This window comes from Aricia agestis, chromosome 5 (assembly GCF_905147365.1).
Source record: "Aricia agestis chromosome 5, ilAriAges1.1, whole genome shotgun sequence".
In the NCBI taxonomy this organism is placed as follows: domain Eukaryota; kingdom Metazoa; phylum Arthropoda; class Insecta; order Lepidoptera; family Lycaenidae; genus Aricia; species Aricia agestis.
This window is the reverse complement of record NC_056410.1, coordinates 8,372,050-8,389,841: the sequence shown is the minus strand read 5'-3', so window position 1 is coordinate 8,389,841 and position 17,792 is coordinate 8,372,050. Positions and strand designations below refer to the sequence as shown.

Genomic DNA, 17,792 nt, shown 5'->3' with positions numbered 1-17,792 from the left:
CATTTAACTGACCATTAGAAACCAGAACGATTGTCCCGAAAGTTTAGGTACCATCGAGGAAGTTGATTCCTATGCAATTGACAGACCAACGTTATTTGGTCGAATACGTCAATTCAATGTTAATTGTGATCTGTCAGCTGGGTTTGACGTAACGCGACCAAACTACTTAGGTCCCCGATTTGCATAGAAATCAACTTCTCTGATAGTACATCTTACACTACTAAGGGCCTGTTTCACCACTTCCTGATAAATGTCGGATGGATTATCCACCACTTAACTTGACAGATAGAGTATGAAAAATCTGTCAAGTAAGTTGTGGATTCCTGATAAAGTCCCGGATACGGCACTTTATCAGGAAGTGTTGAAACAGGCCCAAAGCAAGTTTGGTATTAATATACCAACCTTTCTTAGAAACCACAGTTGATCTTAGCCACAATATGTTGTGGGTGCTGCTAAAAGCTAAATATGAACGTAATACAATCGAATTGGTTTCAAATAACACATCGACTGGAATCGCCGCAAAGACATTATCCGATCCTAATATAGAATGTGATAGATACTAATGTCAGGTTAGAGATCCCTTGACCTTGGCTGTACCTAACGCGGCACGGCTTCAGCATAGTTTATTGATTGCAGTCCCCCGACACACAAGCTTGGCAGAATGATTACCTCCAGGGTACTGGCTGCGAGATGTACACCGAAACACTATCGACATCCTTCACTGGAATGAGTTTTTCACAAGCGAGCGAGTAAGATTTACTTAGGGACCGAAATTCTCTTCTCCTTGATTTTTAATTTTGTTTTCTTTCCTATCATTTCTGTCATTGTAAACTATTCTTTTTCATTATTTCGTGATTGGTAAATTGTAAAGTTGTTCATTTTCAAATTTGTCTTTGTATTTCATTTCTTACAGTCTTTGCGTTTTCTATCTTTGAGTTTTGTTCTTTTCAAAATATATTACGAAGAATAATACCCCATGTGTTACAGATTATGTTTCACTAAATTAAAACTGCTTCTACTGGCAATCGAGATCAAGGGCGAGGAAGGAGCCGACAGCAAGATATCAATTAATCCAAGGAACGCGAAGATCCACGCTAACACACAAGGGTTTTTTATCGCACAGTCTGCTGATGAAGTAAAAAGGTATGTGAGCCTTTCTGGTTTTTTCCTGCCCAATTCTTTTGAACACTCACTAAATGTCACATAAACCTAAATAAATTCTGAGGAAATACTGACACAACATTGAAAAGGTGATTGAGACACGGAAAATATTTTCAGGGCGTGGTACTATTGCAAAGCGTGCCACGAAGACATCAAGGATGAGACACTTATCAAGAAGTGCAAGTGCAAAAACTGTAAGATCTTTATTTATCACTAAAGTAGAAACCAGTTCTTTTGACAATGAATAACAACTTTTAATCGACATTACTATTCCAGTCAAATAGTCAATAACGAAACTTCTGTGACATTCTTTCTGGGAACCCCCTTAACGCTTGGTATTCACGTAACACTTTTGACTTTATATATAAATGTCACAATGTATTACACTTATAACTTAGGCGAAAGCAATATATGCCACTTTGTTAATAAAATGAAACATTAATGTTATATTCGGCTACGCTTTTAGTGACCGCGCACCAGCGGAAGGTCGGAGCCGATATAGGTAACTCGCACTACACAACATACAGATTCGTATACGTTTTCCAAGTTTATTTTCGTGACTATAATTTTGAGTTGCTTTAGTGGTGTTGCGTCCGTACCTTACAGACTGGATCGGGTGCAAAAGCGCTGGCTCCGTGCTCGATCTCACCTATAGTAGCCATCATTGTGTTTGTCTGCTCGCTCGTGAATGAACCGCCACGATATAAAGCACTCTGACACCATTTCTATGCCTAATACCTCGCTCTGGTCTGATTTGTATGAGTTTTAGAGCGTTTAGTGCATCATATGAGATCACAAAGATAGAGCGAACTAAAACACGATTGGATATATTTACACTATCTAGTCTGTTGCAATATGATGCACTTCAAGGCCCATCCTGGTATTGCATGATATAAATGAGTAGATTGATAAAAGCAAAGCAGCACTTTCATTAATCCCCTGACACTTAGCATTGAAATTGCAAAAGATCGAATCCATGAAAGCATGTCTCAGAAAAATCAAGATGGAGGGTACTCCGATTACTCTGGAGCTTGGGAACGACGCAACGACTTTTGAGAACAGTCCAGGCTTATCCTTACTAATGACTGTGACTAACGGAGAGTCAATAAACCGTTCGCTACTCATGATCATTATAAAGTTTAATAGAATCAAGTAAATTGAAGATCCATTTGAATCAGTAGAAGTTAATGAACACGATTGATTCTATTAAATTTCACATCGATTATCCCGATCAGCCGTCCAGGAGCGTTCCTTCGTATACGAGTCAGTGTTTAAATTTTTCCAGATGTCGGAATGATGATGATGCAGACGGGGATGGTGAAACAAAGTCTTAATTACCGTGGTTGCCTCGGAGATACGGAGCGTGGGGCCAATGACATTTACCGTACTTAAATAATTTCTTTGCATTAACTAACCCTCGCTCCTAATTTGAAAGATTGGGCTAGAGTACGCTAATTCACCGAAATGCAAATACACGCAAAGTTGCAAGGCTATCTCACGAATAACAGTGAAATATATAACGTTTAGGACGCGGTGTAATCGTAGAAAACTTTAAGTTTCGCTTTGAGCACCATCGCTTCATAAAATATATTGGTAACAATTTTATTTAACCGCAATGAGCTACTAGTAGATTGGCAACGGAACTGGGGAAAATTATATTACGACATAACAATGACAAGGCATTAAAGAATGCTTTGCATCTCTGTCTGCATATATTGTTTACCTAACCTTATGTCCGTTATGAGGTATATGATGTTAACGTACTAAATTTAAACCTATTATTTCTCGATTTAGTGGCCACGTTCAGGAAAGGTGTACGGGCCGTCCAGATGGTTGGCAGGGCAAGTACGTACACATTTCAGCATACATCTGTGTCAATGTAATGTGGTGTTACGATGCGCCGATGTTGTGCGTGCACACGCACTACGTTCTAGCAAATTATGTCCTGTAATTGTCTTGCATACGTTATATATGTGCATAAAGTTAGTTTTACGATCTCTCTGATAGCCGATGTATTATAGACGAACATGTGATGTAATTTTGTTTTGGTCTTGATGTTAATATTAAATGTATTTTTCAAAATTTCTAGGAATATAATTTTGTCCCCGTTTCTCTGCATCGATAGTCCCTATATTGTTGGTGTTGTAATTGTAACGTTATAGATTTAAATTTTATTGGTATTTGTTTAGGATTGGATTTTTTTCTAAATTTACTATCTTAAATAGGGAACGTATATTAATTAGATGTACCAGCCTCAATAGAACCGTAAGGATACTCAAGTGATTGGTCAATGTCTAACGATTCGTGGAATATGCTCTACTCTGCATTCGTAAGACCTCAGATCATTATTAGCCGACTTTATTTTCGTTGACATAGATTTTATTATTCAGCCCCTTATCCTTTTGAACCATAAATTAGAGATTATTCATAAAACTCCCTTAACATCAGTCATATTCATCTTAAATAATATGAACCCTCACAAACTAAATATTTGGTAGCTTAGGTGAAGTAGTTTAGAATTACACAGAGCTTGTCTAACACTTTATCTTTTTAGTTGTAGTGTGTGTGTTGCATGTGTGTGTGTATGTGTAATTAAATGTTTAATTATGAAATAATTTTAAAGTTTTAAATAAGTGTTCATTAATTGATTTTTAATATTTTTTGGAATCTATTTCGTCTTGATAACATCATTTGTATTTCGTTTTTAAGTTGTTTTATTGATGGTAAATAACTCATTCAGTCCTATTTTAAAATCAAGACTGAAATATTTACAACATTTTTGTTGCATTCGTTTTATAAGTGTAGCTTATAATATGAAGAGTCTTAAAAATGTAATTAATCATTTACTTAGATAATTTTAAATTAAAGTTTAAGTTATTTTTTTATGGAACTCTATAACTACTTTCACTAGGTTTTAAAATGGGACTGCTGTTAATTCAAGGCGGAATCGATTCGTTTTCTTGATATTGTACAAAGATATATATTGTGAAGCTGATCACACGCTGTGCAAGGCGATGTGATGTTAGTACTGAGTGGTGTATCGGAATGCGAAATTGTGCTGATGTTTTGCAGATGACCACCATCCTCCCCCTACCTTCACGCCGCCAGAGTTGCCCAAGAAGGTCCATGTTCGAGGTACATCTCAGGCTAAAGACTGCGTATTTTATTTTTATCATTTTTGTCATCGGCCCACACATTAAGCCAAAAGCTTACCTATAGGTGTAAAATGTGCACTTAGATGCTTCACCACGCATTTCATAGCCAGCACTCGATGTATTGGCGATTCGAATAAAGCCAATGGAATAAAAATTGTCGCTTCTATCGAGCATGCCCCCGGCGTAGATCTCTTGCCTATCGCTTGAGCGAACTTCTAGAAGACCCCCTCTTTGGGTATCCGACATCCCTTAAAGATAATGTTCAAATGCAATCAATACTTTTTTTAAATCGATGAAGAGTTTCAACGATCTCTGCTTCTTGGTTAACTCTTCGCGGACTATCATCATGAGTGGTTTGTACCCCTGACGCCAGGCTTGCGTAAACCTATATCATGGCTTTGCATCTATTTTATATGTGATTGAATGCACTTTTGATATTCCTATTGTCGTAGATAAAATTTAAATAAATGTTAAAATTACATTGGATAAACGAAATGATATTTGATAAAACTTGCTATTATCTGTCATGACCGGATTTAACTTTTTATTGATTCAAATGATGGTACCACTCTAAAGTACCTATCTAAAGATAGCTCTCGGAAAATGTTGACTATTGTTTACTTTAACAGCAGTAATAATAAAGTCTGTGATAAAATCCTATTGTATCTCGCAGATATGTAGTCCCTTTTACATTTTAGAGTGGCAAAGTCACTTGAACCGAACTGAGAAATGCAACTAGAAATAGTCTTCTCTTGTTTCTTGAACTTTACATGATTAGGTATGACTGTAGGTATTGAGAGTGTTTAACTGCAACTTAAAATTATACTAATCAAATGTTACATATTTGTGGGTCGTATCTACAGAGCCGATATAATAAATCTTTGATAAATAATTTTCGAATGCAGGAAACTGGTTACTTACAGTTTTACTATTTAAATTTCATGCTTTGAAAGCTGTATGATAATTTATTTTTGTCAATTGTTATCCAGGTGAAGTCGCAAGAGAACGAGGAGAAGATATAAGCCGTAAGTATATTTTTAATTAGCTCGACATGAGACTATGGACGATGTTGTATTTGCAGTTTTATGTGTAACGTTCCTGTCCTAAAGTTTTTTATTTCACATTATAGTTTTGATAAAAAATTTTGCTTGTATAGTTCCATAAAGTTTTTGCCATTATTGAGAATCACCCAAAAACTAAGTAATGAAAACTCGGGCAGTGATAAACCGGAATCATCGGAACGCCGCGCCGACGACCCTGCTCTCGCCCATGGCCAACCAGCTCATGAACACAACCACCACGAGGCAAGTGAACAAAGTCAAGCCCAACGTGAACAGAGCCCCGCCTGACACGTAAGTCATCCATGAACTGTAGGATGATAAATGTTCATTACTCGGAACACTAACATATCACCTGACGATGTTTTTGAAGTTGAAAGAGTTCTCCTAACATTAATTGGGTTTTTAATTTCTAACATCAATAATGTAATTATAAATGTTTAAGCAAACTAATTTATCGCATGACACTAAAACATGGGGTATGAAGTTTAGAAAAGGAATAATAATTGCATTTTTGCCTTATGCCTCTATTCATTTAATGATAATAAAGCAATATTTAATAATAATATGTCATCATCCAAATTAATACGTCTACTCATTGATATCCTAGCCCACATTTATGTTTTTTGTTATGTTTAGTTTTGGTAACATTATTGTATTATTTAGTTAATGTGAGCAATAAAGAATCTATCTATCTATCTATCTATCCTGGGCAACTTGCAAGATGCATATTTAAATGCACGGTCGTCATTTGTCACCTAGAAGACCAGCTAAAATCCCAAAATTGAATATTTATTGAATACAACATTATTTGCTAAGATTTTCATAGTTTTTGAGGAATATATCTTGAAAGAAGTAACACTGTGTGATGTGTCAAGTGTTGGTCCTTCGAGCATCAAATATTGAAATTAAATATTGTGGTATTATGATGTTGTGTGACTTTATTTTAGAGCTTTTTTATTATATTTTATTAAGAAATAATTATAAAAACGAAAATACATTTTCATCAGAGCGCGAGATAATATTATATTAATTGAAACCGTCGCTCCTATCCTCATCATTGGTGTCACAGTTCACGAGCACAGCACACTAAATGTATTTCGTTGACTGCACTGTTACTCCAAAATATATTGGAGACGATTGTTTGGACCTGTTCGCAGGAATACGCAAGATCAAGACGCGAATTACCAGGCCTATCATCTTGCCTACGAAGTGAAAAAACTCATGTAATTCCCACATATAATAATTCACATAGATGATAAGTAGTTCGTTGTAAAGTTCGAGTAGTACCCACGAGTGTAGATATTGAGAGCGTGTTCAGTTGTTTTAGCGATGTTTTATGTTTTTCTATGCACTTGATCAGCACGACACTGTTTTGTACTTTTGTAGCATGCTACTGTAGAATCTTGTTCATCTTAACAACTAATACTTCATGAAATGCACTCGTATTTGAACATTTGGTTCAAATTTACCATAATTTTACTTGAAATTTGCTGAGTCACAATTAAAAAATCAATTTTTGAATACTGTAGATACTAGGCAAATAGTAAATTTCTTATGATAGTTGAAACATTTTAAAGCACCTTTTGATTCTCGCTACGACAAGCACGCTTTGGAGTCTCGTGACGTAAGCAAAAATGATGTTTCTTTTTGTATAGGCCGACTAGTAGGAGTAGCGGAGGCAATCAGAACAGCAACGGCGTAAGTCTGCCAGCCGGTCTGGCCGACGATCAGTCGAAGGATTTCGACTTTGAAAAGACTGAAATGAAATACGATTCCACTGGAATGTTCCATTGGAGTCCCGCTAGAAACCTTGAAGATTGTATACTAGTAAGTATTGAGTAAGAATTATTTAACGCTAAAATCGGATAATATCCATGAATAAATGTGGTCCAAGTGAAGAAGTAGAACTAAATAACTCGGAGGTGTAGATAAGATGTACGGGGTTAAAATTTAGCAAAAATCGCATTAAAAACTATCTTTCATTGCAGGATAGAAACCAAGCCGCCATGACAGTTCTGAACGGTCATGTGGTGGTGTGTCTATTCGCTGACCCAGACTCACCGCTGATAGGATTAAGGAACCTGGTAATGCCACTACGTGCCTCCAACTTCCATTACCACGAGCTGAAACACGTCGTCATAGTCGGCAGCGTCGAGTATATTAGGAGAGAATGGAAGATGTTGCAGAATCTACCCAAGATATCTGTTCTGAATGTAAGTAAGCTACTATATAGTCATATAGGTTTGTTAAATTACATTGTTAAAAATAAGCAAAAAAAGGAATCATATTGACCTTGAAATATACTCACACGAAAGATCAGAATCTAAAATCTGGCTTGACGTTTATCTGCAGAACAGCAATCACTCGACTATCCTTTGCACTACCTATAACACACATACAACAATTATTAAACGATGTATATCGATGCTCCCATGAGCCACAATGGTAACCACGATTGTAAAGATATCTACAGCATGCGTTGATCATGAGCAATCGTAGACAAATATACTTCACGTACACGTTCTTAATCATTTCTATTGTTCCATCGTGCAGGATTAACGTGGAGGCACTATAAATAATCATTGGATTAAATAAATTAAGTTTTTTTATAATAAAAGTGGTAATGTTTTTAGGGTTCACCGCTAAGCCGGGCCGACTTGCGCGCAGTGAACGTCAACCTGTGCGATATGTGCTGTATACTGTCAGCGAAGGTGCCGTCCAACGACGACCCCACGCTGGCCGACAAGGAGGCCATCTTGGCTTCGTTGAACATCAAGGTAAGGAGGATATAGAAAAACTAAAGACATGTTAACAAAATATATACAGGGTGTAATAAGACCACTTCCGATAACTTTGGGGTATGATTATACTACATTTTCTGATTACGAATATGTATTTTTTTTTAATTTTTTTTTAATTTTTTATTATTTATTTTTTTATAATTAAAACCCTTTAAACATGATAATAAACCACAAAGAAAAATATTTTAATTTTTTTTTTTAATTTTATTATTTTTACCCCAATAAGCATTTGCAAGCGCGCGGTCAACGTTCTCGTGTTCCGAGTACAAACCCGAGAACGTTGACCGCGTTAATCAGCTGTTAGCTCCGGCCTACGCACGCTAAGTCGAAAGGTCGTATGCGACGAATGACGATACACTACGAGTTACGACAGAACACACAGAAACCCTAATGTACCTATGTGGTGTCTTTTCAATTTCAAACCCATGAAGGTCACCATGACGTGGAACTTAGAACTCTGACCTCTGACCTCTCATCTAAGCTACTTGCAGTGTTAAGAGTTTAATGGTAGCTCATGTAGAAAACTGTAAGTAACTGTCTGTGCATGTGTAACAACTTACGACAGTATGGCAAACTTCTAAGATTATTAGACTAGTTAAAAAGTTCATCGTAAGTAACGAAACCTATGCGGATGAACTGTTTATCCGCAATCGTCACTTATCAATCGAAATAACAGATGATACACGAAAAAACCTCATACATAAAACTGGCAATTAACTTACGTGAAAAATGTTGAGTTCAAGTGTTCTTACTTCTTTATGCATTTTGAAAATAGTCCTTAACACCAAGCAATAAGACCAGTCACCACCAAGAACGTCAAAAACACTTCTCGTTAACGAAATGTATCACACCACAAGTATTTTATTACAACTGAAATAATAATCAATTATTAACACTTTACACAATACTACCACGTTTTGATACTTGAAGTAATTGTTAAAAAATCAAACTTATCTCCTAACAACTCTAACAACCTATTACCTCAATGCTCAAATGGCTACTAAATTCAAAAATCTATTTTAATTTTTGAAATAATGTTCGTCGTGTATCGACTTTCGGAAGTAGTCAAAAGACACCGAACGGCGGCTTGCTTTGATCGCGGCGCCGACAAAGCGAGCCGCTCTGCAGGTGCACGACGCACGTGTCGCTAATCCATTTCAAGGACAATCTAAGTGTTGTACCCTATAAATTCAATACTATTTAGTCGATATTTAAATTACCATTAAATAATAAAAATTATAACTATTATTTAGTAGATCTCATCTCATTTTTTAAATTCGATACCTACATTACCGTGATAAAGTGATTGTTATACCGTGGTACGCGTTATGCGCGTCTACGTATGCGCGTATAAGCGTCTACGTACCAATGAAAATACTTTAATAATACTTACCTAATTAATTAAATAACTTTTAATTATTGTCGCTTTTCTTAATATTGAGTAGGTATTTGTTTATTTTTAGTTTGACAGTAATCAATACGTACTCGTATGTAAAACAATTAATACGATTTATCGATAAAAAAATTATCGATTACTCAAAATATTCACATTGCACAGGGATACATCTCTATTATTTTACAAAGTTTTTTCTTCAATTTTGTTCAGTCGGCTGTCTAACACGCGCCGTGCTGGTGTAGGTACTGTGACGTTTTTGTTTAAGTTTTGTAATTTTACGTTTAAATGTTGTCATATTATTGTTTGTTTTGTGTATTGTTAACTATTTTTTTTATGTTTGTAATTAATAACGGGCCGTGACAAGATACGTCCGATGAATGTGCGATGCTTTAAGGAACAGGTGAACATCGTCGTCGATAGACGATAGTGTGGTTTAAACAGTGCAATAAAAAGTGTTTAAAGAATTGGAATGTCTCCTGTAATTACTTTTGTTAAGTGTTGAATAACTCTGCAATCTACATCGAGTTAGATGGATCATGGAGCACAGTTCGAACTGCATTTCATAAAAGCAGACAGCTGATCACAGGTCAGTGAACATGTTATCACGTATGTTTTCCATTGATAGGTATTGATAGGTACAGTAGGTAACTGTGTATGTATTTTTACAGATGTGTAAATCGGATGATGATCGGATGTGAATTATGATTTCTTTTCCTTTTTGGCCGGAAGTAAAAACTGAGTATTTTTGAGTAAAAACCTGAGAAACGGTAATTAATAAATTGTAACATTTTGTTAAATCGTGAAAACTATTGTAATTTAATAATCATTACAATATTGGTGGTTTATTCACTACCTACGGGCTAGGGTATAGGGCACACCACGATCAGCTGTTTTGTTTTAACTCATGACTAGCGCAGAGCCGCGCGCGCGGTATTCGGCGCGGGCGGCGCGGGGGGGCCGGCTCGGCCCGGGGTTTCATTCATCGGCGGCGGGCGATATTATCGCGCATTAACTGCACGCATTATACATTGCGTGTTGAAAATTTTGACTATTTAAAAAACTGGCGATTACATGAAAATTTCTTGCACCAATGGATATATCTCATGCCCTATAATAACCCCACGAAGTTATCGGAAGCGGTCTTTTGACACCCTGTATAACTCGGCTCAGATTCGACAACTTTTAAAGAGTCAATAAAAGCGTACCACGCCTACCATTGAAAATATATTTTGAATCACCATGCTGTCTAGATAGACTTGCCGAAAAATTAATTACAATTTTATTATTAATTTAAGTTGGCCAATCAATTGACATCGCGAAATTAACCAATAGTTTTCAATTGTTTGATGAACGAGGCACTACGCCCAATTTATACAATTTGACATACCTTCTTACCGAACTTAATACTTTGGAGCAATTATGCCACTTGGCTATGATAATATTGTTAATATTACTTACCAACCCTATTGACCTCAAAGTACTACGCCTTTACAATTTGACATACACCAACTTACCAAACTTAATATTTCTTTGTACTAGGCTATGACGTTCGACGACACGATCGGAGTGCTGGCCGCTAACGGTACCGCGCCGACCGCCACCGCGCCCGTGCTGCTGCAGCGGCGCGGCTCGGTGTATGGCGCCAACGTGCCTATGATAACCGGTAAGTTCAGATTAGAATGAGTGGTGACTAAGTCAGTGTCAGACTATAAGTAGTGCAGCCTCATTCTAAAAAATGGTAAACATATTGGCAGATAGCTGCGTTGCCGTATCAACTATCACACGTTATTACAAAAGAAGATGAAAGCAACTGGTCATTTTAACCTCTTATCCGTGGGTTCGTCAAAACTCATCGATTGGAGACGCAATGCTTTTATCAATAAATCCAATGCAAAATTGCGGAAAATCAAATGTCCCACTATTTTAAATTTATCACCGCCTATTCAACTTCCTGGAACAGCATGATGTGACGTCTCATTTCAAATAGGGAAGGAAAGAGTGTGTCTCTATATTATCTAATATATAAAATTCTCATGTCACGCGGGGTGCGTGGTTGAACTCCTCTGAAACGGCTCGACCGATTTTCGTGAATCTTAGCGATATCGGCTAGGGTTGAGAATCGGACAACATCTACTTTTTATACATATTGATAAGTGCATTTGTTTTTTTTTTTTTTATGAAATAAGGGGGCAAACGAGCAAACGGGTCACCTGATGGAAAGCAACTTCCGTCGCCCATGGACACTCGCAGCATCAGAAGAGCTGCAAGTGCGTTGCCGGCCTTTTAAGAGGGAATAGGATAATAGGGGAGGGTAGGGAAGGGAAGGGAATAGTTGAGGGTATGGAAGGGAATAGGGTAGGGGTTAGGGGATTGGGCCTCCGGTAAACTCACTCACTCGGCGAAACACAGTGCAAGCGCTGTTTCACGCCGGTTTTCTGTGAGAACGTGGTATTTATCTGGTCGAGCCGGCCCATTCGTGCCGAAGCATGGCTCTCCCACGTATAAAACCACGTATAAATAATAGTAAATTATTACAACTCGAGACTGACGGCGACCATTGTTTGTGCGACGAGATACTTAGGGCCGCGCCACACCGGAATGGCAGCGCGAGCGGCCACGAACGGCCGTAGACTTATCAAGCGATACTATGTATTACAATAATGAAGATAAAGTTTAAAATCATAATATGATACTGAAAGTGCTCGCTTCGCCGCTGCCATTCCGGTTTGGCGCAAACCTCATTTAGTCACTTCAATAAAATAATATGGGCGCAAATCGAAATACTATTATAATACGGCATTTGCCGGGACAGCTAGTATAATATAATGTTATTTTACTTGTGTGTTCAGAGCTCGTGAACGACAGCAACGTCCAGTTCCTCGACCAGGACGACGACGACGACCCCGACACGGAGCTGTATCTCACGCAGCCGTTCGCGTGCGGCACCGCCTTCGCCGTCAGCGTGCTCGACTCGCTCATGTCCACTGTAAGTAAAAATATATATAATATAGAAATAACTGTCAAACGTAACCAAAATTGGTTTTCACCAAATATGTGTACGTATACACTTACACAAGCATGATTGAACATGATTTCTATGAGATTAAATTGTCAACGTGCGGCACGTGCCGACTGGACATCAAAAAAAGAGTACTGCTGTCATTTATCACACGTCTCTTTTTACCACGCAGTGTTACTGATAGTGACATCTTACTTGCTCAGGCCTTTGTTTCTCTATTCCGCTAGGTATATTAACTTTATGATAAAAACACACAAAATTGTGTACCGAATACATGCATGTATTGGGGTCACATTTTGTAGACTCGCGGACAAAATTTTTAACACAGTTACTCTATGTAATGTAATTTATAAAACAATAAATATATATTTATTTATTATATGTATAATATATTATAGTCTATTCTACTAAGTATATATATATACACACACACACACACACACACACATATATACATATATATATATATATATAATATTATCACGCTAAGACTAATAGCCTATAGCCTTACTCGGTAAATGAGATATCTAACACTGAAATAGGTTTTAAAATCGAACCTGTAGTTCCTGAGATTAGCGCATTCAAGCAAACATACTCTTCAGGTTTATAATATTAGGTATAGATTTTTTTAAATTATCGCTTGACAAACTCGAGCCTCGATCTAAAAGACTATGAAAAGGCTCATAATCATGGGATGATGCATGGTATAATATTATGGTAGTGATGATGATGATGATGAATGTAATTTGCATAGTAGCATATGCTTTCCGTTCTTAAAACAACGCCGAAACTGCCAAACTTGTATCTATAAAGAATCAGGAGTTCTCTCAGCACCTTCCGAACCACGGTATACCAGGTATACCTCGGTGCAAAATCTTACTTGTTTGTAGCATATGCTTAGAATACTTCTCACGAAACCGAAGTCACCACATGTTTCCCCATAAATTTTGAGGACTTCCCTAGATTACGTATGGATCCTTCATCAGATCACCACTTTTGTGAATATAATACCAAATTGGGATGATACCCTACATATCAAAAGAAAAATTTTGAAAATCGATTAACAAACGGCGGAGTAATCGTTGAACATAAGAAAACGAACATAACACCTCCTCCATTTTGAAAGTCGGTTAAAATTGTAGCCTATGTGTTATTCTGATGTATAAGCTATATTATTGTAAAGTTTCATTAAAATCCGTTCAGTAGTTTTTGCGTGAAAGAGTAACAAACATCCATACATCCACACATCTATACATCCATACATCCAAACAAACTTTCGCCTTTATACTCGTAATATTAGTAGGATAAATATTACCTGTGAAATAGGAGTATAAAATTATTGTTACGAAAACGTTTGAAAAATGTCAGATGCATGAAAGGGAACTTATGTCAATAGAGATTGACTTTTTGATTGTTGAATCGAAATCAATTCGATAAAAAAGGGCGGCTATCTTAAATCGCCGGCACCACTGAAATGTCAGTACGAAATCGATAATTTCGATTGCAATTCCTTTACGAAGTGATTCGATATTTTTAAATTATCGATTAATTTTTGTTAGGTAACTTCCCTACTATTATCAATTATAATGTGTCACGCATATCTTTATAAAACGCACAAACTATAATTTATCTCAAATTATTTCAGACGTACTTCAACCAGAACGCGTTGACGCTAATCCGGTCTCTGATCACGGGCGGCGCGACGCCGGAGTTGGAGCTCATACTGGCGGAGGGCGCCGGACTGAGGGGCGGGTACTCCACACCTGAAAGTTTGGCTAACAGGTAATGAGGGTTTTCGATACATCATTTGGCAGCAGAAGGCCAGGGTCTTTCGTGTCAGACAGACATTATATCGTGACTTGAGGAAGCTATTTCGTGACATATTATGACAGTTGTTTGACACGACAATTGACACGATAGTCCATCATTGTTAAAATAATGAAGAATTACCGTATCAAAATTTAGTAAATTTTTGGAATATAATTGGTAAGGTTTATTAAGTTCAAAAATGTTAAAGAAGTTTTGACAATTAATTTAACAATAGTATTGTATGATCTTTTTTCCAATAAAGTGGTCAAGGTCCAAAACACGAGACTAAACACTAAGAAGTTTAGTGACTTATCACGTGATGAGAAGCATGTTAGCACTAATTACTCTTTGATAATAATAAGCATTGAGTTACTACTATTTTATAAGCACTTACAACCTTCTCAGGGATCGGTGTCGCGTCGGTCAGATATCACTGTACGACGGGCCGCTAGCGCAATTCGGCGAGGCGGGCAAGTACGGCGATCTGTTCGTGGCGGCGCTGCGCACGTACGGCATGCTGTGTATCGGCCTGTACCGCTTCCGAGACACCTCCAGCTCGTGTGACGCCAGCAGCAAGCGATACGTCATCACCAACCCGCCAGATGACTTCTGTCTGCTGCCTACTGATCAGGTGAGAAGCGACAAACTATATATATATATATATATATATATATATATATATATATATATATATATATATATATATATATATATATATATATATATATATATATATATATATATATATATATATATATATATAAAACCACATTCTACTTACTTACTACCACATTAAACTGTACTTGTGGAGATACTCACCTAATTATGACTACTTATCTTTTTTCGTGCAGTTTTTGTGATCGGTTGCTAATGTTGATCTACGTTCATAGACATGCAGTGATGCGAAATTCACCAGTTTTACCATGAAACACCGTACATTAATAACAAGATTGTTATATAAACTTATTTGCCAGTATTTTTAAGGCCATTAGCTCCAGTCTTAGTAGTACAACATGAGTACAACATTTCCAAATTCCATACTCCAGTAGAATTGCTTTATAATTTATATGAAAGAGTAAGGTCCATTCAGACCGCAAAACACCACGTTCATGCATTTCCAAAATTGTACTTTAGTTTGTGCGTTCTAAGATGATATGGGTGACAGTTTTCATGTTCCTTGCTACGGGATTTTTTTTACAAGAAAACATAAAAAATCAAAATGTAATAAATTATATTCCATCTACAAAAACAAATGTTTCCTATAATTGTAAATGAATAAAAATGAAAAGATAAATTATTTAAAAATCAATGTCCACCCGTGCGAAGCCGGGGCGGGCCGCTAGTAAGAGTATAAAATTATTGTTACGAAAACATTTGAAAAATGTCATATGCATGAAACGGAACTTATGTCAATAGAGATCGACTCTGTTGAATCGCTGTCAAATCAATAAAAAAGGGCGGCCATCTTAAATCGCCGGCACCACTGAAATGTCAGTACGAAATCGATAATTTCGATTGCAATTCCTTTACGAAGTGATTCGATATTTTTAAACTATCGATTAAGTTTTGTTAGGTAACTTACCTACTATTGTCAATTATAATGTGTCACGCATATCATCATAAAACGCACAAACTATAAATTGATAGATTTCGTGAGCGTGAGACGTCTTGCAAATCTGTCAAATCCATACAAAAGAAATGCATCTACGCGTCGTGTTTGAATTGACCCCTAAAGCCAGTCCACACGGGGCGTTGCGTCAGTATTGCGTCAACGCGGCGCTGCCGTTGCGTTGTTTTACATACAAATAGCCAAGGCGTTCACAACGCGCCGAGTGGACTGGCTCTTAGGCTACAATGCGTTATCGTCCCTAGGTGTTCGTGCTGATGCAGTTCGACCCGGGCGTTGAGTACCGCGCGAGCCGTCGCGCCGGCGCCACGCCGAAGGACGACGCCTCCTGACTATTGCTGTGCAGCGCCCTCACGGACGGGCCCTACTCCTACATCTAGGGGCCCGGCCTTCGCCCCCTGACAATACCCCGCCCCGCTCCGCCCCCCTACGAAGAGTGCGTGCCGAGGGGTAACTTTTAACATCGTAATTCCGATATCGCAACTCTGATTCGATCTAACAGACTCTCTTACATTCTTTCGATTGTCACTGTGACAGTTTTTTTTCTAAGTACCCTCTTATATTATGTTAACTTACAGTTGAGTGTAAAACTTTCTTTATGTCTGTAATACTTGAATGTAATCTATACTGCCTCAAACAACGATATATCGAGCTTTTACATTTGATTGTACAGAGTATTGATTAAACTTAGATAAGCTGTTTTGGACTTTATACTGGTTCAAACAACTTTCAAGGTTCTGATTAGATCGAACTAGAAATTTGCGATAGTTCTTTCCGTTGATCCGTTGTTGGTTATCCTTGGGTGCTCCTCTATTTTTGTCAGCGTTTAACTTTGGATATTATGCTAAGAAAACGAGTAATAGTATCCGTTCCGTGTACTTTTTATACGTTAAAATATCCAAGAACATACGGTTTCATGGCCTCATAACTTGTCAATTGGCAGAAGCAATCAAAATAATTACGTGACCAGTAACAGCTATTACTGTGATTGTTGCTGTTACTGCGTCACCGGATTATGTGCCTGCTAAAAAACTTCCCATATTAATAAATATCTTACTCTCTCTGCTCCTCCTTTACGCTTATCCATGTTGCTGCATGGCAGCTACATGGATTAGTGTAAGAGACGAGCAAGTATTTTTATGAAAGGGAAGAAAGTTTTGAGTCTATTTAATCCAAATCAATTTTGACGTTATTCTGAGGACAGCGTTTTGGGCTTTTTTATTGTCGCTTACCTGTTTTTAACCTGTCGTTTATTATGGTTTGATAGTTGCCAGATCCAAAGAGATACCAACACGGGAGGGCAAAATTTTGTAAGATTGACCCCTCGGTCCGCCTCCGTCAAATCCCCAAACAGTGATTCCGAATTTTTTTAAAGCTGTTTAGTTTTACACTGCACTGCAAATTATCACTCACTTCTACACGACTGTTAGAACGTTCAAGATTTAAATCCGTTGATGGGAACGACGAGTCGATTCTCCTTTCTGGACAAAAATATTTCTGTTGCTTACTGTCAGTTACGAAATTTGATTTGGCACTGATAAAAGCTATTGGGCAGTTTTAGGGTGATCCCTTTCAACATGGACTAACTGAATGCTCAACAAAGGAACCTTTTAAACTTTTAATTGCACTTGAGGGTTAAATATTATTTATAAATTGTGCATCTTTATTTTAGTATGTCCATTCCTTGTAGCCTTATGGGATTCGGTAGGTTATTATACTCTTGAATGATTTAGTAGATATTATAGCATTTAATCTCATCGACT

At 37.3% G+C, this 17,792-nt stretch overlaps 1 protein-coding gene across 31 annotated transcripts in view; it reads left to right on the top strand.

The window, feature by feature from the left end:
• LOC121726842 (calcium-activated potassium channel slowpoke) overlaps positions 1-17,486 on the top strand; it is a 59,453-nt gene extending 41,967 nt beyond the window's left edge. For 5 of the 31 annotated variants that reach the window (XM_042114416.1, XM_042114415.1, XM_042114417.1 and 2 more), the window contains 18 exons: positions 637-749; positions 988-1,143; positions 1,279-1,355; positions 1,628-1,663; positions 2,447-2,545; positions 2,956-3,006; positions 4,234-4,296; positions 5,306-5,341; positions 5,536-5,668; positions 6,535-6,600; positions 7,033-7,204; positions 7,366-7,590; positions 8,011-8,154; positions 11,114-11,237; positions 12,424-12,560; positions 14,239-14,375; positions 14,808-15,033; positions 16,275-17,486. In XM_042114416.1, coding sequence (XP_041970350.1) covers positions 637-749; positions 988-1,143; positions 1,279-1,355; positions 1,628-1,663; positions 2,447-2,545; positions 2,956-3,006; positions 4,234-4,296; positions 5,306-5,341; positions 5,536-5,668; positions 6,535-6,600; positions 7,033-7,204; positions 7,366-7,590; positions 8,011-8,154; positions 11,114-11,237; positions 12,424-12,560; positions 14,239-14,375; positions 14,808-15,033; positions 16,275-16,361 — 2,082 coding nt within the window. In that variant the 3' untranslated portion in view covers positions 16,362-17,486. The remainder of the gene's footprint in view (positions 1-636; positions 750-987; positions 1,144-1,278; positions 1,356-1,627; positions 1,664-2,446; positions 2,546-2,955; positions 3,007-4,233; positions 4,297-5,305; positions 5,342-5,535; positions 5,669-6,534; positions 6,601-7,032; positions 7,205-7,365; positions 7,591-8,010; positions 8,155-11,113; positions 11,238-12,423; positions 12,561-14,238; positions 14,376-14,807; positions 15,034-16,274) is intronic. The other 26 variants (XM_042114421.1, XM_042114422.1, XM_042114423.1 and 23 more) reach the window with 19 other exon arrangements.
• Positions 17,487-17,792: the final 306 nt, after the last annotated feature.